The 18,123-nt window shown below is 42.2% G+C and overlaps 1 protein-coding gene across 3 annotated transcripts; it reads right to left on the reverse strand.

Moving 5' to 3' along the window:
- Positions 1-8,698: 8,698 nt before the first annotated feature.
- LOC147157612 (homeobox-containing protein 1) lies at positions 8,699-17,499 on the reverse strand. Of its 3 annotated transcripts, XM_086063368.1 has the most exons (12): positions 17,438-17,475; positions 17,271-17,325; positions 16,598-16,719; positions 15,380-15,815; positions 15,012-15,097; positions 14,549-14,659; positions 13,864-14,073; positions 13,179-13,332; positions 12,399-12,481; positions 12,227-12,322; positions 11,642-11,760; positions 8,699-11,555 (listed from the first exon to the last, which is right to left on the reverse strand). In XM_086063368.1, the coding sequence occupies exons 3-12, from the start codon at positions 16,677-16,679 to the stop codon at positions 11,415-11,417; spliced, it is 1,518 nt and encodes a 505-aa protein (XP_085919494.1). In that variant the 5' UTR covers positions 16,680-16,719; positions 17,271-17,325; positions 17,438-17,475; the 3' UTR covers positions 8,699-11,414. The 3 variants fall into 3 exon arrangements, with proteins under 3 accessions (XP_085919494.1, XP_085919493.1, XP_085919495.1); XM_086063367.1 differs by having other exon boundaries at positions 17,271-17,499; XM_086063369.1 differs by lacking the exon at positions 13,864-14,073 and having other exon boundaries at positions 17,271-17,499.
- Positions 17,500-18,123: the final 624 nt, after the last annotated feature.

An 18,123-nucleotide genomic window follows, 5' to 3' on the forward strand; every position in this document is an offset into this window, starting at 1 on the left:
TCAAACCTGAGACAGTTAGTTCTCCACAGTATTGTGCTTATGTTTGCGGGAGCTACGCAATCCATCCAAAAACAAAAAAAGCTTTACTCTGCCCTAGTAATGTCAGTAATAGACTTTCGTCGTCTTTTCTTCTTCTTCTTTTTTTTTTTTTTGCAGTGTTAGACATCACTCACAATACAAAATAATCACAAAGTCTCCTTTGATACATCCGGTATGTCGTTTAGTCAAGAGAGATGGTTCAGGTTCACCGCGAGGGTCAAAGCATCAATACAAGGCCACAGAACCACATTTTTTTTTTCTCTCATGAAAGCATTCACAGCTGTCGCACTCACTTAGCTCTACAACACCGACACCGCCAGCATGGCCGCCACCACCACAAGGCTCCATTTCTTCCTCACACCTCCCAAAAACACACTTTGTCTTCCTGCAAATGGCACTTTGCTGCTGTCGTGATTATTTAGTTGATGATGCATCGCAACATGCACCTGCATTTGATGAGTTTGTTGTCTCGTGTGTGTGTGTGTGTGTGCGTGTGTGTGTGTGTGTTGTGCAGCATCATAACAACATTTATGTCAAGTAAACACGCGAGATGCTGCACGTACTCTTCCCCCTCTAAAGATGTTCGCAAGTGATTTATTATGCACAGCCACGTTCATTGGGCCCAAATGAAAAGCCAATAAGGGGTTTATAGATACATATATATTATATATTATATATATCCTCACATAATACCCTGTAGCTCGTTAGCTTTTTTTATAGTCGTGCTCACACCTCAGGGAAATATCTCAGAAGGCGGTTTGCATTTGACCACATCAGTAAGCAAAATGTAAAGAGGCTGTGAAGAATAAAAGGTACACATGCAAGGTTATGAATCATAACAAGAGTCTTGTTTTATTTGTTTTTGTCTACGTATTTTCACAATGGTGGTATTATCAGATCATAAAGTGAATTTAGAGATTTGTTTCTAAATAAATTATACGTTTGAAGATAATTGCTGAAAATGTGCAAAGACTGAGATTTATGTTGAATTATTTAATGCTGCTTTAGAGTGCCATGTTGTCAGCCATGAGTGCATGCACGCCGCAGTGGGAGAAGCCAAAGAGCGGGAATGAAGGAAAACTTGTTTTAAAAAATCTGACTTGACAGCCAGTGTGGGGATTCGGGCTGGCATTGCAACTTTAGAGTGCCTCGTTGTCAACGACGACAACCCAGATATATTTTTATACTTTTAGTGGATATACTATAGTGAATTTTTGCAGCTCAAAGATGTAGATGTACGCCCAAGAAAGAAGCTAGTAGCATACATTTTTCCATAGTACAACTCTTGCAATCAGAGAAGTAGCTACTTCTGGTGGTACACTCGGTGCACAAACATTATTTTGTAAAACGTCACAATCGGGCAAAATTTAGATTGGATTGCACTCAGTGGCAGGCACTACAGACACATACAATACAAGGAATTAAATAGTCTTGTTTACATAATATTGCCCATATAATGTAATTTTGCACAAAGATAGATTTAATGGACCAGTTATTATTCACATTAGTCATATTGTTCAGACTGGAAGCAAAAATGCACATGGCCGTGAAAATTGTCTGTCCGTGCCTCAACTTTTGCAGAATAGCATAGCGTCGTCAAATAATAACAAAAAATCTATTTTTTTTAATATTGAAAAGCCTTCGTAATTAGAAAAGCATTAAGGCATTCAAAGTTGGATATCAGTTTTTATGTAAGCCCCGTCTCATGTTTTCTCTATCCCTGCTTTACCTGCTTTCCACCATACAATAGAATTTGCATTTTTTAATGACACTAAAATGATATATACCTATAGAAAATATGCTATAAAAAGCCAATTCCAACAAGAATCACGTCTCATTACCCTTCATCTTGAAACCTTTTTGCGCTCATCACATATTCTATTTCTCACCTCGTCGTTCCGTAGCATGTCCACAGCGATCCATAATTCCATTTTCCTGTTCATTTCAGAACAATAGCTCCGACTCAGCTTTTCAGCAACGATTCGGCATCACATTGTCCTTGATTCTCAACCGTGTAATGTCCCTCTTTATCTTTACTGTGCTGTGTGGCAAGGGGAAAGCTGTGAAACTAATATGTCTCATATATAAGCACACATATGCTGTGTGCTCGGAAGGGGGGGGGATTTCATTTCCTATATTTAGCAATGAGAATAAGAACATGAACTTAATGCTGTCCGGTGGGATACAATGTGGTGACGGTACATTTCTAGTCATCTTTGTGAAGGTAAACATTTACCTACAAAAAAAGGCCATCAATCAAAATCTCTGAGGAGTTTTAGTTTTTTGTCTTTTCACCTATCAGGAAAGACACCTCTTCTCCCCCCGTCGTCGTCGTGGATAATCAGACAGGCTGTCTCCCACTCACGTCCAGGTTACAGGGTCCTTTCTCCAAGTGCCAGCTCCAATTTGTCTACTTTGGCCTTTGAGTCCTAGTATGCATACGCACACAAAGCCCTGTGGAAACAAACTTGGTGAAAGGGGGAAAAGAAAAAAAAAAAACATCCACACACACGCCGTAGGCAAAGACAAGTTGAGGCCTCTGGAATGGAACGGCACCTGAATCCTGACACTTGCTCTGATGAGGCGTGATGTTGGCCTCGAGTTGGCTGAAGGTCTGCATTTGAAATGGAGCTGCCTCCAAGCTCAAAGAAACATGTGTTACCTGCAGCAAGTTCTTTTCATTGTGAGCCGGAATGTGTGGAAGGTGGCCTATTTCGTTAATTGACATTGCCAAACAATGTGCACATTTGATTTTGGGCGCAACACATTAAAGTGGTGATCCGTTTTTTGTCGATGCATCTATCTGCCTATTTAATCTATCCATCTAGCTAGCTAGCAACGTATCTAGCGATTAGCTTAAAAAAAAAAGAAGAAGAAGTGGGGTACAAATAAGCGACAATAGGAAAAAGTACGTCCAATGGTGACAACAGTTTAAAACCAATTTCCTATGCACCATTGATCCGTTTTTTGACGATGCATCTATCTGGCTATTTAATCTATCCATCTAGCTAGCTAGCAACGTATCTAGCGATTAGCTTAAAAAAAAAAAGAAGTGGGGTACAAATAAGCGACAATAGGAAAAAGTACGTCCAATGGTGACAACAGTTTAAAACCAATTTCCTATGCACCATTGATCCGTTTTTTGTCGATGCATCTATCTGGCTATTTAATCTATCCATCTAGCTAGCTAGCAACGTATCTAGCGATTAGCTTAAAAAAAAAAAGAAGTGGGGTACAAATAAGCGACAATAGGAAAAAGTACGTCCAATGGTGACAACAGTTTAAAACCAATTTCCTATGCACCATTGTTACACAAGGTTAAGAATACTGGATGATGTTACTACTCAAAAAAAAAAAAAAAGAAGCTACACTTAACTTAAGCAGCATGCTTTTATTTTGATACAAATACCAGAAAAAAACAAATACGGTGCATTCCATTCCATCCCATCCATTTTCAATAGGGTTAGGATCAGGGGATGATACAGGCCATCCCTTGGGAATTTCTTCCTTCATACCCATAGCATCTTAAGCTTAAAAAAGCATGAGCAATTATTTTATTGCTGAAGTCACAGTTTTTCTTTGAACACCACGGCAGGACACGGTTAGTTAGCAACTCAAAACAATTTTCCTCCAAGCACACTTCTTCCTCAGCCATTAGAAACTCAGCACATTCACCTCTGTGTGCGGTCTTCTCCAATTTGATTGCAATGAGACAATTCACCACCCCAGCTCTCTCCCCGCCTGCAGTTCTGATTATGATGACGAGCCGAGGAGTTAATAAGCTTATTAATTACCTGTGTAGGAGACAAAACCGGCTCACACCGCGACCCCCCTCCCGTCCATCCTTCCTTCCCCCACACACAAACAAAGCACTGTCATCCTTGCCCGACTGCCCCCAAGGTCGCTCTGCTTTTAACAGTGCTGCCTTTGCTACAGGAAGTCTCTAAAGTCACACGGTAATGAGCTTAATTAGAATAATTCAAGGTCGGGCAGGAGGACGGCGACGTGAAGAGAGACGGGCAATAAAAAGGCCGAAGACCAAAATAAAAGGAAACCATATTCTGCGGAGAGTGGTTCTAATGAGATGACGCAGCATGTCATGGTTAATCTCTGCACCAAAAAAAAAAAGTGCAATCTTGCATGAATTTCAACACGGATCTGTCCGTTTCTTTAAATGTAAAAAAAAAAAAAAAAAAAAAAATAGAGTAGAAACAGTAGGAAAGGAGAATTTACCATGGAATTTACCACCACCAAGGTGTAAAAATCTCCTTTAAAAGGGTATATGATGTATATTTTTTCTTCTGTTTTGTCTTCCTATGCTGACCATGACCTTCCTATCTTTTTATTTTCCCAGGAATCTCCTGAGTCTTCTGCCTATATACACGGGCTCTGCCTTAGCATGTTTGCCTGACCCCATGGCTGCTTAACTTAAGTGCTCTTCTACTCACCCGTCGCTGCTGGACTTGGAGCATTTGTTATTAAAAGTAGTAAAAGCGAATTCCAACTATCCCTGTGGTTCAGTGTATTGCATTTGGGTTGTACACACACCCTTGTCATAAGAATTTTTTTTTTGGAGTTGTGAGTAGATACAGTAACACATATTGCACTTTCACTCGTAGACTAAAAATAATTCATCACCAAAGCCACCGAATTATTTGCCGAACGTTCAAGTCAGACGCTCACAGTAATAGTAATGTTAATCTGTGCGTTCAACAAAACTCATTGCAGCTCTGCTTACCTTTTGGCTTTGACACAGTATTTCAGACGGTCTAATCCGTCTCGAAAGTGGATGATCTTCGCCCAGTCGAGGTGCCATGTCATGGAAATTCCAATTCAATCACAATCCATCGAAATTCACTGCCGACTCCACCCTCTGCTACCATGACGACGGGGTGGAGCTACGGGCTCCTAAGGCGACATGGAAGAAAAACAAAAACTTTGCGCAAATATTTGTGTATGTACTGTTAAAGTACATTTCAAATAAAATTTAAAGTAAAAGTTCAACAAATTTGATTATACATTTAAACAGCTATCGAAAGGTGCTTTAAATTACTTGTTTAAAAGAGTTTTAAATAAAGTTTAAATAAGTTCCTTTGTCATTGACATCATACAGTATTTCATCATTTGAAGCCTGATGGTTTGATATTTCAAAACACATACTGGATTTCAGTTCTTTTCATTTTTGCTCTGGGCACTTGTGCAGATAAGAGCAAAGAGAAAAGTTATGAGTGCCGAATGGAGGAAGGGATAGCGGGATAATGTAAAAAACAACAACCTTGAAGCTCAGAGGAGAAGCCTCTGAGGAGTATTTTCAACGAATGTTTCAACCTGCTAGTGTGCAGAGCAGACATCGTTAGGCAAGAAAAAAGAAAAAAAAAAGCGGGTGGGGGGGGGGGGGTCTTTTTTGGACTATGCGACCATGACAGATTCAGGCCAACGTGTGCTATTGTGGCTGCGCTTCCTCTCCCTTTATTTGTCTTTTCAAAAAGGGACTTGGCATAAAAAGGTTATTTCTCATCTAGGCTCTCTCTTTCAAGGGTAAACGGGTTGTAAGGCCAATGCCTATAAAGGAGGAGCCTTTTTTTTTTTTTTTTAAACACTGCAGAAAGTAGAATTTCCTTCTATTATGCGTGCAGGTTTGAAGGTAACCTTAACCGTCCCTCCCATCTTTATCTCCATCTCTGTGCACCATCCTCTCTCTTCATCGTATCAAAAAGACACATTCACTTAAAAGGGAAAATTCAATCAGACGGGACAGGACAGTTCACGGTTTGGTAGGAAATAAACAAGTGAAATAAAATCGGGCAAAATCAGCAGAAAAAGCCTCTAATCAAAACCGCTGCTGGCCGAGCAGCGGAGCAATAAGCGCTGACAAATTCAATTGCATACTTTTCATGCCACATGTGTCATCAGGCTTCTTAAAAGAGAGAGACAGGGGGAAAAAAAAGAGAAAAAGAAACAAGTTACCAAGGCTGTGAGATGGTCTGTGTCGTCAGCAGAAAAGGTGACAGGTCATGAATTCTGTTTTCTACTGCAAAGGGAAAAAAAACCACACCCTTCAAGAGGGAATGAACAATAGCGAAACCACGTTTGTCTCTAAAAAAAATGATGCTGTGCTGTTTAATATACGGTCTCTATATAAAGACAAAAGTTATGTATAATGATGTAAAATGACATAATCAATGTTCTTACGCTTTAAAGAGATAGAATAGCTTATTTCTCAAACAACGTAATTTCCATCCATCCATTTTCCTGCAATTTTACATATCTAGAACGTGTACACCATTGTTGACATTTTTTTTTATACTATATGTCTCGTTGTGGTTTGCAATTCTTAATGTTCGTTTTGATTCTCAAATGTGGTTTCACATACGAACTAAAATGACAAGTGCACACATTCTCAACATGGTAAAGGTCAACAAAGTGTTGACGCCAGTGTACTTGTGGTTATGCATGTAATAGAATATAAATTTGAATCGGGCCTTGAGGGAGTGTAAACGATTATTCGTCCTCTCTTGGCGTGCTGCTTTAAATCACGCCCGGGGGGGCTGTCGAACCACAACCCAACCGTCTAATCGGATCGAAACGTAACTTTTTAACGATGACACAGCGTGTTTGGGCTGTGGAATGTGTCGCATTGGGCGCATGAAAACACACTTGATGTGCTGGAAGTTGCTTGAGGCCAGTTGGTGGGAAACCTTTGGCGTGTGGGGGGAAAAAGTGTTTCATAAGATCCACCATACAATTCTAAACCAAATGATAAAAAAAGACTTCCGACAGGAGCTTATCCCGGCTGACTTTGGGTGAGAGGTCCCTGGCACCAAAAAGTTCAAGAACCCCTGATTTAGAGTCTTCAATAATGCCTGTTTTGGGGGACATCGGAGGAAGCATTCACAAAATATGCAGACGCCACAGAAAAAAAAGCCTGAGCCGTTATTTGAACCAGGAAGTCGTCAACTGTGAGGCAGATGAGCTGTCCACTAGGCCACCATGCTGTCAGCTCAAAAACGTTTAAAAACTACTACTCACTCGTAATGTGATATTTACACTAAAATCATTTCAATCATATACTATAGCCCTCAGAAAAAAAACATCATCAGGCCTTGTTAACACACCAAATTTAAGGAGAGTCGCATACAAAGAAAAACAAAATCTTTTGCTAATGATGACAACAAAAACCCAAGTTATCTTTAATATTAACAATGTTAACTGAGAGCCTGTTGTGTCTCCTAAAGCGTGACCAAGTATTGGACACTGACAACCTTGGATGACTTCAAACACGAATTAGAGTGCTTAGCCTTTAAGCATGCATGCTTATGAATATTCATGCCCTGCATTCATATTCAAATTATAATTTGATGGCTAATGAATGGATTACAAACATTTGGAGTAGATCCAGATATGAGCCTCGAGGACAAACTTAAAAAAAAAAAATCACAAAAAAAAATTATCACAATGAGATCAATATGTCTATATGAGTAGTCAGAGTATTGTGACTTTCCGAAATGCCAAATTTTCCTGGGTTAATTTGGCCTCGTGGCACTCCGGCACCATGCCCACTGCTCAACCGCAATTAAATTTAACGAGCACAAACGCATGAATGGGGGGGGGGACTGGTGATCACGTTCTGCGGATTTCAAGGGGACACGTTTTGGAAATGGCTGTGTCATGAATTAGGGGCATTAGTAAGCTTGAACAACTAACCTGCAGGCAGTGTTTGATGCCATCAACAGTGACAGATTGGCTCAGAGCATCAACGTACATGCAAGCTGACAAAATGCTTGAAGAAATGAGCATAAAGAAGTCACAAGAAATCATGGAATCATGTTTAAAATAAGAGTAAGACTGACTCACAGCATCCCACTCCCAGGTTACTTTAGCACTACACACTACTGCCATCTGCTGCTGAGAACCGGGCAGAAATTCCTGTCTTATTGTGGAGTAATGTAGAAAAAAAATACAGGTGTATATACAGTATATTGATTTATAATGACATGCTGTAAATGCAAATGAATGTACTGTAAACACGTTTTGTGCGGATGTTGCCAAAATGTACTAATACAAAAATATAGTCATACTACTGTATATATAATAAATATTTCTAGCTGGCTAGCTACAATCAATCTAATTAATGATCCTGCTTGCTCCGCATCAGTGCCATAGAAATCTAAAAAATAAAAATAAAAACACAAGGCACGGTGTCAAATTATGCAATAGAAATGCAACACTTTTGCTCCCATTTTTCACGAAATGAACTCAACGATGTAAGAATTTCTATATACACAAATAGCTTATTCATCTCAAATGTTCACAAATATGTCTCCATCTGTGTTATTGAGCACTTTTATTTTTGCCGACTATATTTTAGCAAAATAGGCAGGCCTTTTGTTCATGTTCAGTTTATAAAAAATGGGAGTTGGAACAAGAGTTGCGCGTAGATTTTTATTCAGTACAGATATACTCCTATATATGCAGGCAGCAACATTAATGATGGCGCGGGGCCAACACTTATTGACACTGGCCAAGTACAAATATCTAAGTCACCCCCCCCCCAAAAAATTTTTAAGAATCCAGCCACTGAAAATGGCCCAAAAGGACATTTTCAGCTTTGGACTAAATTAAAAAAAAAAATTGCAACAAAATAACCCGACTGAAACAGGATGGTGTGATTGTATACAATTGTACATCCATCTGCTTAACCTATATACATTGTACATTACACCACCTGTGTATGTGGTTTTTAGAATCTGTGTAGTTCATTACACATTGTCAAGTATTAGTCACACACTAAATGTTCATTTCAACACTTGTAAGTAATTGCATTGGAAAAGTATAGAAATAGAATAATATATACATTGAGTAATATAAATGTCATTGTTTACAACAAGAACCTGAAAGGAACATTTATGTATGGAGAGAGACAGTGGAACATTGTGCTCAGAGCCCCTTTGGGAACATGATAAGATATCCCAGGACGACTTTCATATCATGCACTAATCAACCGACAACAAACAAGACAGCGCGGCCATCGTTAACAATACTTTTATTGTTGCTTGCTGTCAGATAAAAGCAGATAGCAAGGAGCATAATAATAATATTCAGTTTTGGAGGATGGAGGATGGAGGATGGAGCACCCCCCCCCCCCCCCCACAGACATGAATGCTACAAGACACTGTATCATGAACAGTCACAAATTCAATGGCTGCCATTGGCTTGTAACACATGGATTCCTCTTAAAGAATGTTGGCTAGTGTTGCACTGAATGAACATCACCTGGACCACCTTTGGCATTGGGAGGTAACGCGATTTAAGAAACATGGGCTGTAGTTCCGCAAATAGTGGCTACTACTCAACTGCAGAGGTTTATTTGTATGCACTTTTGTAGTAATGCATCTCAATATTTTTGGTGTATCGATATCATCAAGCAAGACAAAAAGCTATTCAGGCTTCCAGGATGCACAACAGCGTGGAGCACCCACATATCAGTGTTTACTGGAACCCTAATAGCCATGAATACTGCAAAGGGAACTTGTCAAGGTGCCACATTTTTCATGTGAGGGAGTGTTTATGTTTGCGTCCCTTGGTGCTGCCGTTTTGGTTAGCAATAGACTTTTTGCATGTGAACAACAGGTCCTGTGAGCTGAGGTGATTACGGGAGTCTTATCGCGAGAGGGGCGTATTTGACTTCTGATGCAATGTTGATTAGGGCACAGTGTCTAATGGGTGGTCACTATTTCAGGAAATACGGTAATATATTGCAGAATTGCCTTAAGTTTACATGCCTTGGTAAATGTTGCCATTTTGGTTAGCAACTGTGTGAACAATAGCAATGTGTGAACTGAGGTAATTACAGTTACGACCCATTCGGTTTTTTTTCAAATGAGAAAACGAGGGCATCTATTTGAGGCAAGTACTTATTTGTGGATGACACACTGGTGAGTAATTGGGCACGGTGTTTATTTGATGAGCGACCACTATTTGAGGAAATATGGCAACGTAATCCCATATGTCCTTCTTGAGCTGAGAGACTTTACCTTGGTAGATGCTGCTGTTTTGGTTAGCGAAAGAGTTAACTCTTTAATGTCCGTGTACAATCTGAGGTATTTACAGTTCCGACCCGTTTTTTTTCTCCCCCCCCTGGTGGGAAAAAGGCAGGCATTTGTTTGAGGGAGGCGTTTCGTTTCATGTGAAAGCGGACGACGCAGAGGGACGGCCACTATTTGAGGAAATACGGTATATTACAAGCACATTTGTCCATTTTATGAACATGTCGGGAGCAACTCCCGCACAGTTGAAGTCTGCTAGTCATGTTTCAAGTTTTACAACTCTACAGTATATTTCTGCTAATGTGGTTAGTTCGAAGAAAAGCACCCACAAACGCGATTATCTTCTGGGTTATTATGTACACAAGCGTTATTATTACTATTAGAGTGAGATTCACTTTTGAAGTGCAGTATGCGAGCAAAAGCTTTTTAGCTTATACCAATAAGGAGGGAAGAAGACAGCGTCGTGATTTTCAATCACATTGACGTTTGTTTTGGTGGATGAGGTTAGATGAGGAAGAAAAGAAAAAAAAGAGCAACAAGAGCAGCATCGGGTTGAACAAAGACATGATGGATAGTCCTCGCTTTGTTCTACTAATAAAAAAAATGTATAAATAGAATATCCTGTTTGGAGTGAGCGCGGATATGATGAAGAAAATCTCTTGAAGCTTAAACACACACACACACACACATCAGGTGCACTTCTTCACTGTCTTGATCCACCATTGTTGGATTTCCTGAGATTCCAGGTGTCCCTCAGGGCTTTGCAAATTCCAACATTGACCGAATGATTTGATCAATCGACTCTTTGAGGTCGGCCGTCAGCACCAGTGAACAGGGGGGGAAAAACAACAAGCACGCACACACGCACGCACGCACGCACGCACACACACATCCATGCAGACGAGATCTTTGAAAGTGTCTCTCTGACCTGACCTGCAGGCACTTAATCACCACTCAGCATTAAAAAGAAGTCATGAGGCGAAAAAACGAAACAAAAACAACATAAAAAAAAAGATTAAAATGGGTGAGGTATCCTTTAGGTAATTGTAAGGAATTTAGGCTTGTTAATACCACCTTGGAATGCACTACATATTGATATATGTTTATGTATATATTTATATATGTACTGTATATTGCTGTTAACATAAGCAGAATAACTTTCGATAAATATGGCAGCCTCTTTTCCATCGGAGGCACCTCGAGTGAGCTTCAGAACCCAACGGTGTCGTCAGCCCCCCGAGGAGGAAGAGAACCCCCCCCCTCTTTTTTTTTTTTTTTTTTTTTTAAAAGTATTTCGATTAAAACTCAAATGACATCACCAGCTTTTGGTCACTCTTCATCCACAGTTTCCCTTTTTTGATCCTTCTCTTTCTGTTCGGCCACCTGCACGGCAGGGCTGGGGAGCGCCTCGGAGGTGGCCCTCACAGACGGTTCTTGTTGCTCCACCATTCTTTGGGTGGATGCCTCTTCCTGTCAACGGGAAGCACCAAGAAATGTTAAATTCAACATTTGATAGAATTTTCTGCGCCTGCAATCCACCTTCAGCAGTGACTTACTTGCTCTGAGAAACGTTGATTGACCTGATCAGAGAACTCTTGCATCTCCCCCTCTTCACCGTTGGAGTGGCAACTCGGACTCGGGACCTCAATGCCGTGGCTTTCCAAAATGGCGGCTTCTGCACATACATGAAGGTAAATACAGGAAGTCCTCAGGTTACAACGGAGTGCCGTTCCTACGCTGGCGATGTAACCTGAATTTGGACTTTAGTCGGATTTCCCCGCTAAAGTCGATATTTACGTCAAAATACTTTGTACAGTAATTCTTAAAAAAAAGATATTTGCGTGACCCGGAAGACGCCGGAACCAATATTTCGTGTATCTGCATGGGCATTCATTGCTGACGGACAGCAGAGCGGAGCTAATTCAAGTTTAAACACGGAAATGTGACGCGCCTGATGGCGAGCCGACCGGCTGATGGGACGTCCGTTGCTGGAGGCAACAACAGCACAACTATAAAATGGCGTGATTACTGTGGGAAATTAACGACAAAGAAGGTGCTACGGACGAGGCTCAGGCGCCGTAAAGTCGAAACGGCCGTAGCTTGAGGACTCTTTCTTACTCGTTCTCATATCAAGTGCTCACCGATATTGGCTCTCCGCTTCATCTCCTTGCGGCGGTTAGCGAACCAGTTGTACACCTTTAACGCCGTCACACGCTCAAACTCAGACAGCTTGCAACCTGATCATAAAAGACAGTAAGAAACAGTTTGTTACATCACGACGCTTCTGGAGGCGGGACTGAAAAAAAAAAAAACCTGGTTTCTGGATGACGGAGTTGCAGGTGTTAGCGATCTCCTCCCGCTTTGCCTCATCGGGGTACTGGTTCTCCACAAAGAAGCTGGAAGAACGATGGAAATGTTCAGATCACGCTGGCTCCTCTTTCGCCAAGATATTAAAAGGGAAACGTGAAGCCAAGGAAACCAAGAACCCAAGTCAGAGTCTGTTCAGAGAGGTTTAAAAGTTACCGGACTGGAACAAATCTTTTTAGTTCTTTGCATGATTCTAACACGCACTTACAAACTTGCGTGCACGCACTTTCATGCACACGTCCGTCCTTGGATCTAAAACAGCTCCTTGGGATCAGCACTGCAGAGGGCCCCGTGTGGTCTTATTACCGTGAGTGCCCCTCGTACTTACTGCACGCGTCTAATGGACAAATCAATTGCGCACAGTGGGTGGGACTGGGGTGGAGTTTTTTTGGGGGGGGTGCAATGCTACTTTGTCAGCATCTTTCTGGCCAGCCAAGAAAGAAGACAAGTTTATTCCGGAGAAGCAGAGGTAATATAAAACTGCTTAATAAAGTCAGCGCAAACAGGACAAAGCGTATGCTCCCAAATGTGCAAGGTATGCTATTTGCTGCTCAGAATTTGGATGGATCTGGTTGAGGGTCATTTACGTTTGAATAGCAAAACCACTGCATGCTATGTTGTTTATAATAAATATAATTTTTAAAAAGTGCCATTAAGTGGGCGCAGATGAGGAAAAAGCACACAAGTCACTAAAAGACCCCGCGCCAGGTCATAATAGCGCCTCACCTTTCCATGATAGACTGGCACTCCTTCCTCCAGGTAAAGCGGCTTCCTCGACGCAGCCTCAGCGGCGCCCCAACTATCGCCGGCCTGTCGGCCATGATGCCCGTCCGCCAGTCAGGTTCCTCCTTCACCATTGACCGCATCGATAAAGTTGCACCTGTCGGAGAGAGTCCTGTTACGTACTGTGCCTGGATTCAATTTGTCCATTAGAGAGTGACCCAATTAGCAATTTCGATTTAATCTACAGGTGCATCTGAAAAACATCATAGCAGAAGTGCAATAAAAATGTTTGTATATAACAGATTTCAATATCTTGTTTGGCTATAGTTTTGTCTAAATTAAGCTCTACAACTAACTTCAGCATGGCTCCTTAGCGCCGAGAAGATGGCGGCAAAGCAATACTTTTGTCTATACGAAGCTCCACAACTCACTTCAATGCAGTTCTTTAACACCAAGAAGCCAGAAGATGGCAGCAAAGAACAGCAAACATGTGCACTTTGCAGGACTGTTTAGTTTCATCTTTAATTGAACCACTGACATAAACCGTTTGATGAGGTGATGTGCCTCACAAATATTACAATATTGCACAAGGTATGGAAAACATGAGTCTCCCGTGGTGACTCAGTACAAGTGCAAGACCGGGTTTGGTGATTGGAGGGCAATGAGGAGGGGGAGGATCCAGGGTTACCTGGCTGGGCTGCGGTGGCGGCGGCGACAGTGTACCACGGCAGCAAGTGCATCAGCAGCTCTCTCTGCCTGCTCCACACGGGGTTGGAGTTGGGGTTGAGGTTGGTGTTGGGGTTGGGGAGGCAGCCGCTCGCCCCCGCCGCCAGCCCGTCCTTGTCCCCTCCCCTGGCCCTGGGGCTCACGCTGTGCTGGCTTTCGCTCCACCTCAGCCCTTCAGTCAGGGTAAGATTGCAGACGTCAGTTTGGGCAAATGGAATTTGCATTGTGCCGTGTTGTGCAATCAGCCAATGAGAATTCGCCGCTTTGCTTTCTTTTTGCCTTGTCAGCCGATTGAATAGAAGCTTTAAATCGGAAGCAAAGCGCTGTGGCCGCGTTGGATCGGAACCACAGCGGAGGATCATTGTTGTTATTGTTAGTATCAGCCCGTGTAGGAGGGAAAACCAGCACCAGAGTTGCTCCATCATGAGAGCTACAGCAAAGCGTCTAGTGTAGAGCGGGTAAAGATTTGAAAGCAAAGATGAAGGGAGGAAGAAGCAACGCGCGTGTCAAGTAAACTATTTTTGGGCATGACAAGCCAAATCAAAGCTGTGTGCGTCATCTTCTGCATGCAGGAGGAAGTAGGAGCTTGTTAGCAAGCGTGTCCCCTTAAATCGCGCAAAGCTTCTTTGTCTTTATCAATCCCTTACCTGGGTTATTTCTCTCCAGTAGGTACCAGCGGTAGAAAGCTCTGCGTTTGGAGTCGCTCATCTCCAGACCCTGCTGCAGCAACCACTGCGAGATGTAACTCTGACTAATGCCTGAGTAAAGAGTAAAGAAAGCACAGCACATCACACATAAAGAAAAAAAAAAACATGATTACAATTTCATACTTTGAGTATCTTAAAATGTTTTTGGGCATTTCTTACATGTTATTATTTTACCTTGGAACTGTATTAGCTTGTGAAAATTTTTTATGACAATTATCTTTCATTTGTCATTCAAATTAAATGTGTTGATCTTGGCAATGCATTGCTATTGAACCAGCTATTACAGTTATGCAATGTTAAATTGTTATTTAAAACACTTCCAGTTAATGAAGATCGCATGCGAGCGACCATTTGGATGAGAACAGATTTCCACTTTGACGATTTGATTGTAGTCTTTTCTTGCCTGTAACTTGTCCCACAATTGCCTGAGAGATCCTTCGGTTGTTGAGGAAGGTTTTGATTTCCTCCTTCACCATGTTGCTATCCCTCCTGCGAAAATTTAAAAACAAACAATATACAGTATGTCACTGCAGAGGAACGTTTGCATGGTTGTGGCTTGCTTAACTTATTCAGTGAAAAGTCCCCCCCCAACCCCAGCTATCCCAGTGCACCTGACCTGAATTAACGTGACTACACTTGTGGAGGAACAGCCAGCAGCTCGGGGGAGCTCAAGTGCCATTACCTGATGTTATAATAGTCTGTCTTTGTCTGTTCTTTTATCCTCTTCTATTCATCCTCACCCAGTGCTAATTCATGCTTGACCTTCCTCACCTCATGTATTCCTCCACCTTCTCCTCCAGGTCCCACTCCTCCTCCCCGACCATGTCGTAACTGAACGAGCGCTGCACGGCCACGCTGGTAGGGTACAGGGGAGGTGGCGAGGCCTCGAAGCTATTGCTGGGGGACAGCGCGGCGCCGTCCAACCCGGAGGTCTGCGTGGTGGCCGAGGTGAGGGAGAGAGAGGAAGTGGACGACGAAGAGGACGGCGCCGGGGCGGAGGCGGGTGCGTTGTTGCCGTTGTTGTTACTGGAAGGGGCCGGGTGGGAGTCACAGTGAGGTGGCCGGTGGTCCGGGTCGAGCCTCTCCAGAGACTCCAAGGCGTGGACGATCTGAGGTTTGGTCATGCCGGAGAGGCGCAGACGCTGCAGGAGGTCGATCTGCTCGATGGTGTAGCGTGGCTCCACCCCGCAGCACTCCATTCTGACATCTGCACAATTGTTGAACATTAGGTACGCCTACAAATTTGTCTCGGAGCTATATTGAAAATCAAGCTTTTAGAAAGATAAAAATGCACAATTTTAATTGTGGTTACATTAACAACCATTAACCTAACGTTAAAGTACAACTGATTGTCACACCCATTTAAGTGGGGCGAAATTTGTTCTCCGCATTTGACCTATTCCCTGAGGGAGCGGTGAGCAGCATAAGGGGCCGCGCTCGGGAATCATTTGGTGATCTACTTTCTAATGTATGCTTTTGGATGAGGAAAGAAGCTAGATCACCTGGAAAAAAAATCCAGTGATGCACAGGTAGAAGATGAAACTCCACAAATTAAGGATGGAGCAGAGACTCAAACAAGCAGAACTTCAGAACTGCGAGGCAGTAACAAGTTCTAAACTGTCGTAGGAGAATCAAATACTTTTCACCTCTCATGAATTCAATGAGGTGACCAAAATAGTTTAAACAAATCTCGGGATGATGCATTCTAGTTTTGTGTTAAAAGGATTATTTATTTATAGTTTCAGATGGGAAAAAAAGTCTGCCTTCACACATCTTCCAGTCTTAAAAACATGATACAAGATTGTTGTATAAGACGGCCAAGAATGCGCTGTTTCTTAAATTAAATCAAAACTTGAAACTTCCTTTACAAGTGTCAATAAAGACAACTCAGTGCATTAAATTCAGTGTGTTTGCATATCATTATAGAGAGACAATAAGTTGCATTTTTTCTGATCCGACCCAAGAACTCCCAGCCCACCGCTAGCTTACCTGATGGAGGGGGCGACACGCAGAGGCGCCCCGGGAGTGGCTCCGTGCTTCGGGTCGCAGCGGGGACACACCACTGTCGCATGGCTCCGCTCGGCAAAGAGTTCCGCTCGAGGTTGGACCTCCTGAATACAGCAGACGTGCCGCAATGTGTCGCGGTGGTTAAGCGGTTATTCGCATGCTGGCAGACAGACAGCTTCAAGATGACTTGCCGGAAGGCTAATTCGGCTAAGCTAACGTCGCTAACTCCGGCTGGTTCCCTTGAGCCTCCTCGGAAACAATCTGTTAAGTTAAACGTTATTGTTCAGATAAAATACGGAAGTCAATGTAGTTTCGTTTCAAAACAAAAGAAACTTCCGTGTCACATTTATGGCTGCGACGTCAAAATGTGATTATATTTTGAAAAACACAGGAAGCGATGTTCTTACTGCTGTGTACATTGACGTTGTCAACTGTCTCGTCTCGGCTAACTTATCTAAACTTGCACAATAAAGGCTGAACATTTATTATAGTGATACACCTCATAAGTGTATCTATATAGCAGCAAACATGATGTCGAGTCAGGAAACGAGCAACAATGGAGGCTGTTACTGGCGGGTTAGCTCTGTAGCTTGCACAGTTAGCTCGTCGCTAACTAGCACCGGGGTGGTCCCACGGCGGACGGCGTCTCGCTTACCTCCTCTCGGCGGCGGTGGACGGACAGCTGCCGCCGGCTGTCTGGACGTCGACCACTGCGGGAGGGAGAACCTGTCAACAAAAGTGCCTCTCCTCCCCCAAGTCCGAGTTTTTTTTTTTAATTTTCTTTTATTTTTATTTTTTTACAGCCGGGTAAGGAGTACCCACCGCTGGGTCATGTTGTCTTTGGGCTATGCAGCAATACTGTATGCAAATACAGTACAAGGAGTCTCGATTTATGACCCCCCACCCCCCCCTTCACCCGACACCGCCGCCGTCAAGTACGTCTGGATTATTATGACTTCCGGTTATGCTGTAAACACAGCACTGTACACCCACTCAGCACCAATGCAAAAATACCTCAAATAAACACAGTTTTAGGCAAAAAATGCAAGAGTAAATTTCAATGGACATTTCCTTAAGTACACTTGTACCCAAAGTAGTGGATTCGTTTGTGAACATATTTAATGTGACAAAAAAAATAGAGAATTATATAACGGCAATACTGGACTGATTGTCGAGCGAGCCGTCATAAATCACACTGGACATTGATGGTGATAAGTTTATACAGTAATTGTTAATTGTCAGATTTTTAAAACAGTACCTACATTTCTCCACCAGGTAGCACTAAAGCACACTGTTTTTTGAGGTGCCAAGGTACACTATATTATTTACAGTTCATTTTGATGTACACAGGCATATAAGGCATCATGAAAAAAACATTTAAAATAAATAGTGTTTACCTTTTAATAACAAAACCATGATTTAAGAAAAATCATTAGCATAAATAACAATTAACATGATTAGAAATAAAACATTTGTCAAATTATTTCAAATAATAAAAATAGAGTAGG

The sequence above is a fragment of the Leptonotus elevatus genome, chromosome 19 (assembly GCF_054856555.1).
Source record: "Leptonotus elevatus isolate MCC_2025b chromosome 19, RoL_Lele_1.0, whole genome shotgun sequence".
Classification (NCBI taxonomy): domain Eukaryota; kingdom Metazoa; phylum Chordata; class Actinopteri; order Syngnathiformes; family Syngnathidae; genus Leptonotus; species Leptonotus elevatus.

Bases quoted from the DNA above. Each gene is read 5' to 3' on its own strand.
- LOC147157612 (XM_086063367.1), bottom strand. From the start codon at position 16,679: ATGCGACAGTGGTGTGTCCCCGCTGCGACCCGAAGCACGGAGCCACTC. The intron at 15,098-15,379 runs GTGAGGAAGGTC...AAATTTTCGCAG, and splicing joins AAGGTGGAGGAATACATGAG to GAGGGATAGCAACATGGTGA. The intron at 12,482-13,178 runs GTGAGGCGCTAT...TCGTTCTTCCAG, and splicing joins TGCCAGTCTATCATGGAAAG to CTTCTTTGTGGAGAACCAGT.